The sequence below is a fragment of the Buceros rhinoceros genome, unplaced genomic scaffold (genome assembly GCF_000710305.1).
Source record: "Buceros rhinoceros silvestris isolate BGI_N320 unplaced genomic scaffold, ASM71030v1 scaffold13893, whole genome shotgun sequence".
NCBI lineage: Eukaryota > Metazoa > Chordata > Aves > Bucerotiformes > Bucerotidae > Buceros > Buceros rhinoceros.
Window position 1 is genome coordinate 9,614 of NW_010404287.1, and position 7,016 is coordinate 16,629.

General features: G+C 34.9%; 1 protein-coding gene across 1 annotated transcript in view; it reads left to right on the forward strand.

Moving 5' to 3' along the window:
• The window catches only part of NUP37 (nucleoporin 37kDa), a gene marked incomplete at its 5' end in the record, with an annotated part of 18,736 nt that overhangs the window by 8,672 nt on the left and 3,048 nt on the right, over window positions 1-7,016 (forward strand). Inside the window, one exon of the mRNA XM_010133346.1 lies at window positions 5,849-5,939. Coding sequence (XP_010131648.1) covers window positions 5,849-5,939 — 91 coding nt within the window. The remainder of the gene's footprint in view (window positions 1-5,848; window positions 5,940-7,016) is intronic.

Below are 7,016 nucleotides of genomic sequence, written 5' to 3' on the forward strand. Positions count from 1 at the left end.
GCTGTGAAGCAGAACTGAATTAAAAATACTTCTGCATAAAAATGATCGTAGTAGTCATCTGTGTTATGTAGTTGTGAATGAAATTGTTACATGCATTCGTAGAAAAGTGAAGAGGTGTTGGTATGTAGATAATGCTGAATGCTTTAATAGTCTCGTGTTTCTGTGTTCTGAGAATCTCAAAACTAGTATACCCTTAAAAAGAATTGGTTCTCTGAAAGAAAACACCTTTGGAAGACTCTTAAAACCCAGCATTCTGCAGTACTCACAACTGTATTTATATTAAAGATCAATATTCCTATAGCTAACCACCTCATACTCCATCCTCATATTGAACTGGAAGATTACTGACAGGCCCTTAATAACTAGGCATGGCAATTTCTTCTGGTCATCTGGTGCTGAATTGGCTTGTATTTTAAAAAGCTGAAAAGGACTCATCCATCCCTCTCCTCCCTCTCTCATTTTCTTTTTTTCATTATTCCTGAAAAAACATCATCTTCCTCTTTGTGTGTGTAATAGAAAATTTATGGTTGACTTATCTAACACTTAGTCTCTGAACATACTTCCCCTTTGATTCTGTTCTGAGTTCTGTTTGGTTAGTTGTACCATAGTTCATGTTGCTTCATGTTGAAAAAACTTTTGAATGTATTTATCAGTCACTGTCAAGTTCAGCCTTTTCTCTTCCACATACCACAAATACCAGTCCCTTGGAAGGTTAGTTTTGCTCCCTGGGCAGGGAAAAGGTTTAATATCATTGGAAACTAAATTAACTAGAGTCTCAAAATTTATTGTAGAGTTTCATCTGGTTTTAGGCTATTTAATCTGTAATGTATTTGTTTATGTGGTAGTCATGTCTTAGTTATTTTGGTCAGGTCTTTCTCTAGACAGTATGAAGGAAAGACAATGGTATTTCTTGTTTGGTATTTTTTGTCTTGTTTTCTTTAATGTGTTGCCAGCACTTGTTGCACTTGAGTCTGGCCTTGCTGATTCAATAAATACTTAAGGTTTTGGCTTTATTGAAAAGTTGCCATTCTCACTTATTCCTGCCTCCAAAATTATGTTTTATTTTTATCTTCCCATTCCTAGTGCATTCAATTATGGGTTTTTGCCAAAATTTAAAAAGCTATCTTATTTGATGTTGTTCTATCTTAATCTGTGCGATAGAATTCCCCAGTGTCCCTTCATGTAAGAAATGTTATACAAAAATATTTATCCTTTCTGAGGTATGCTGATTACAATTATCAAGTTAGTCATGCACTGTAATGGATGAAAATAAAGAAGAGTCTTGGATTATTTTTAAGAGTCTAGTCTTTGACTTTGCGCGTCTTTTGTATGCATCCCTGTATGTACCCCAAATGTAGTCTTACACGATTTCTGTTACACTTTGCAGACATGATGCCAGTATTAACCAACAACTTCTGTTGTACTTCACAATCACTGTGCAAGTTTTACCTGGTCTCCTGATACAGTATCCAGTCAACTTAAAAAAAAAAAAAAAGAAATCACTTTTTCAATCAAATGTTTGGAATGTTATTTCAGTGTGGTCTGAAATGTGGAGAAATAAGCCTTTAGTTGGGAAGTCTTCAAAATATGTGGATGAAATGGTAGCTATTCCTGTGTGACTTATGTTAAGGGTCACGCAGTCCCAGAATGTAGCTTAGCTTATAAATTGTTTTAAATATCAATCATTGCATTAGATTTGTTTGTCAGTTACCTTGTATTTTAGAAAGTCATTGGCAGAATTGTAGTTGAGTTTCTTAGTTACAGCATTTAGCTTTACATCTACATTGGAAACAATAAGCTGGTAACAGATAATTTTTCTTTGGTTGAAAGGATACAAATGAAGCTTCACATTTTTGCAAAAATACACTTTGCTTTAGAAAACTTTAAGGGTATTTCCGTAGTAGTACTGTAGTGTGTATTTCTTGGACTTATTTCTGAATGTGCATGTTCTGAAATGTGGATTAGCGAGGAACAGTCAGTTGAGACGCTTGAGATGGTATACGGGCAGCTACCCTGCCTCTCCTGCCTCTACCAACATTGCAGGGAATGATCAGAATTACATCCTACAGTTACCAGTGAAAAATAGATCAAAGCTTGAGTTACCAGATAGATATTGCAAGAAGCTAGTGGTAACATGTATTTTAATGGCAAAATCTGAAAGTTTCAAATTACTGATTCTTCAGTAATGTTGATACTTCTTTGACCACCAAAAGAAAATGGTGAACATGGGTCAATATTCTAAAAGAGTACTTACGTGTTTAATCTATGAAAAGGCTTTTATTTCATGGATCAAAAATAAGTGAAGGAAATGCTCTACAGGCTGAAATTTAGTAATGCGTATGCTAAGTCAAGAGATAGTTTAAGATGGTTGTGCCTCATGGACTAGTGCAAGGCAGCACAAATGAATTTCCCCTTTCTTCCCATGCACCCACTTTTGTGGCTTGTTTCACACAGTGCTGAATAGGGAGTTCTGTTCCCTACTTCCACCACAGATTCTGCAGCAGTGAACGGTTAGTTGGGCAGCATGTTACCTGATTTATAAAAACTTAATTTTTTAGTTTTGCCAGTCAAAATAAATTACTAGAAACTATCTTGACTATTACACCTTTCTCTTCTTCTGAACAGCTAGAGGGGATTTCTGCAGTTCCACTTCAGCCTTGTGTTCGTTCATGTTCTCCTTAGAATCCTCTTCAGATCTTTGATAACCATCTCCATATGGAGTTGGCAGAAGACCTGACAAAATGTCAGTGTTGGTTGTTTGCTCCACAGTCTTAACTAATCTCTGCATTTCCATTTTCCTTTTCTGAGATGATCTTCTCCTCAGTCCTTGTGCTCAGTGAGGAACAACTTTGCTTTTTACGTTTGTGTGATCTCTGTAACAGGAATCTCTCCCTTCTCCCTAGTCCTGTAGACTTTTCAGGGGCAATAGGATTTTCCTCACATGTGGAATACGTCTGATGAAGATATAACAAAACATCAGCAAGGGGTATTTAAGTTAGATATTATTTTTCAAAAAAACCCAACAAAAACATGATGGGCATTTTTAAGAATAGGTCAGACAGTGATAAGTGAGTAATGGTGCAAGTACAGTTGATCACAGTTTGTGGTTGGGAACGGTGTCAGATGTTAAGGCTTGTTCTAGCCTCCACTCCACACACTAAAATTGTTGGAAATTTATGTTGAAAGAATTCCCTTTTTTTACTTCCATCTTCTGGGTGTTTGAGAAGTGCCTGAAGGTTGCAATACGGTTTTGTTTTTACACTATTGCAAATGGTGATTTTTATTCCGTTAGGATTTGGTTTTGCTCTCTAGTTATAATATAAAATAAGGATAATCTCCATTTGACATGAGAGATTTTCAGATGTTTTCATTAAAACTTTGCCAACTTAAAGTCCGCTGTGTGATAAAATTACTGCACATATGCAGCATGTCATTATACATAGTCGTGCATACTACCTACAATATAGTACGAACTACAACATAGTTTGAATATCTTTGAGTTTTGAGATAACTGGAGTTGTCACTTGTTTAATCCTAGGATATGAGTAACAAGAGAAATGTACTAATATCTCAAGAAATTTCTTTAATGCCATTCACAACTATCTGTATTTTGCATTAGTTTAAGTTTTGTGACCGCTGCAGTATATATCTTCTGAGTCCTTAGTTAAAAAATAATTTACTGAGCAGATTAGATATTATTTTTGAGGCTTTCCATTATTCAAACTTTGGCCCTTATTTCAACTGCATTTATTCAAACTTCTCCTTTAAATTAATTGTGGAAGCTTTTTTAAATTAAAAAAAAACCAAAAAACAAAATACCACAAGCCCAGTAACAAGTCTGTACAACAATGGTTGGTGGAAGAATAAAAAGTAAGAGGGTTACACATTGCAGGACCACAAAAAATAAAGGTGTATGGAGAAAAGTAGGCACTGGTTTGCTTTGGTATAAAAATCCTGCTAATATCAGTAAAGTTTTAAGGGCTTTGAATGGCAGACAAAATGCTCAGTCTTTTTGGATTGATTTAAGTGATAGGAATGTGGACAAAACTAGAGGGGTTTTTTAGCATCTGTAGCTGATTTGGTTATGATTACTGAGTAATTGAGTAAATGAAATTCAGTTTGGCTGAATTTTTGGTCTTTGAACATTTTTTTTTTACTTGAGTTAGTCATAAAGAAATAGTGAAAAGAGTTAATTGAACACATATGTAACTGTAAACTTCCATACCAGCGTGGACTTGATGCATGCAGACAAGGATCTCTTTTAGATATATATTGCATGGTTTGGGCTTTTGTTTTGTTTTGCTTTGTTTTTTAAAATTAAATTATGCCATCTTTTTTATCAGTAAAGAAGAAATATAAGAGGGGCGTTTATCCTTTTTTCCCCCCCTCTTACACTGCTACTAACAATATTGCCATTCTTACAAAGTAAGAGATACAAGTTTGGCATTTTATAAATAATGAAGTTAGGGAGGTAGAAAGCATAAATTTCTGTGTCAACACCTAATAACCTTACTCCAGGGAAGGAAACATGATGGCAGGCTCCTTTGGCCAAAATGATTCACTGTCTTCTGTTATATCATAATTTTCTCCCTGCACAGTAAATACACATGGAAAGTGTTGATTTGACTTGGACAAATCTACAAGGCAGGATTTTTGGCAGTAGAAGAAAGTATTGTATGTTTCTAAATTACCTAATCAAGTAGATATTTCATTTTTTAAACAGTTGTCAGGTTTTTGTTTTGACTTTTTTTAATAAGGACACTGATTCTTCGAGATTAGAGACCCTGTGTTTTCTACAGAGAGAACAAATATTTGATCTGTTGTGGTTTGGCATAAGAAAACAACATTGTTCATTAAATATATTTACTTTATTCCCATATATTTTGTCTAGACTTATGATGTATTATTTAAGAGTTTTTTGAAATCTCTTAAATATAAGCCTCTAAGCACCCTGGTGAGATATAAACTGAAAAAGTCTGGAGGAAGTCAGCAAAAATCCTCTAGAATAAACAATAATAGTTCGTAGCCACTCGTTTAACTCAAATACTGGGCAGAACACTGCTTTAAAAATTGGCTGTTTCTAAGGTTTTGCTTGTCAGGGAGGAAGGATATAAGGGTCTGTTTCAGTGCGCGAATGCATATAAATAGTATTGCCTTGTTGTTTACACTGATATCACAACTGTGATGTCTTTGTCCTACAACTGAGCTACTGCTTTTGTAGGAAAAGAGACAGCTGAGCAGTGGCTGTGAGGTAAAATAGTCTCAGTTTTGGTTTTGTGGCATTTTATAAAACAAAGTAGCTTCATGGCTCATTAACACTCATATTGAATGCATCCAAAGAAAACTCACTCATCAGCCAACCAAGTTTTGGTGTTTAAGAATATGCTTCTCTGTCAATCCATACTGACCAAATATGGTTGGGTTTTTAATTATTTTTTAACTTCTTGATATGTACTCTAGGTGCTTCTAAAAGAAAACCTTAAACTGGCACTTTTGATTTATTTGTTGAAAGCTTGTCAAGACCCTTTGTGGGCTAGTGTTACCTCTGCCGTAGATCCTTTTGTTTGTTTTAGCTTCACTTTTATTTTCTTATATTTCCATTATTCAATCTTGTCTAACCGGAAGAAAATGGAAATTCATATATTAGGCAAGCGAAAGACTTTAGTGCATGCTCTTACTGACTTCTTGAAGTGATAAAGCATGAATGCTATTTCATTTGGTCACTTCCTTTGTGAATGTACTGAAGCACTGAAAAATAATGTATTTACAGACAAATAGCAATAAATAATACTGCCTTTTTTTTTTTTTTTTTTTTTTTTTTTTTTTTTTTTTTTTTTTTTTGCTTTAGGGTCTGGGATTTGGAAGGAAATGAGAAGGCCCATTTTGTTTTATGTTCTCCCGGAATGAGTGTTTGCTGGCATCCTGAGGAGGCTTTTAAGGTTGTGCTTTCCAGCTCTTCACCCTCAGCCCCTTTAAAATAACATGAGGGTGGACTTATTTAACTATGAATCTTTGATGCTGTAGTAAGATTGAAGTTTGGGGAGCTAGTGTACTTTGTAACTGGATATTGGTTGGATCTGCTAGTGTGAAGTCACTGTAAATGAATTTTCATTCCCATTCTTATCATTTTAGCCTCAGTCCCTCACTCCTCCCATCAGAAATATTCCTTCTTGATTACATACATCAATTGTTGTTGATAACTGTTCTGCTGATTGCATATTAACTTACAGTTACCAGAGAAGTTCAAGTTCTTCTCAGTCACGGTAATATGGTTCACCAATAACAAAGACTCATGTAAAGCATGCCAAGTTTTGAAAAAGTATCTGTTTGAAGTTAGCAAGGGATTTTTTTTGTTGCTCTTGCTTGCAGTCCATGAAATATGTGCTAAAAAATCAAAACAAATCTATAAACTGTGATGTTATACTTATCTGTTTATTGTACTGGAAAGGATTAAACAGCTGATATATACCAAAATATTAACGTTCATTTAACGGTCTAGTCCTTGCAATCTTGATTTATTATTCCTGTTGTGCCAATCAATAACTGCCTTAAGCAGCTACAAATAGTTGTTCATATTACCACAAAAACACACACTTAAACCAGAGAAAAGCAGTCAAGTAAGGTATCAAAATATTTACATAGCAATAGGGAAGAAGGATCTCTATTCTCATCACACTTCCCACCAATATCAATATCCGCTCCTTACTAAGAAAACTGGGGAAGCTGTTGATTCAGGTGGTATCACAATGGAATGTGCTACTGTTTGCTACTGGACAACTTTGTTAGCACAACAAAATTACTAGATTTGCCCCAAAATATTGTAGTGTTGCACCAAGCTTACATATTAGCTAGTCTTTTCTATGACCTTTATGAAAGAGTAGGCAGAGGACTTCTTTCTAAAAGAAAAAAAAAATCCCCCTTCAAAAAGCTAGTAAAACTCAACAGACTTGATGGTTGCTCAGAAGCTTTTTGCAGGTCAAAACGCTTTCTGCACCATGTTCTTCATTTTGCAGAAG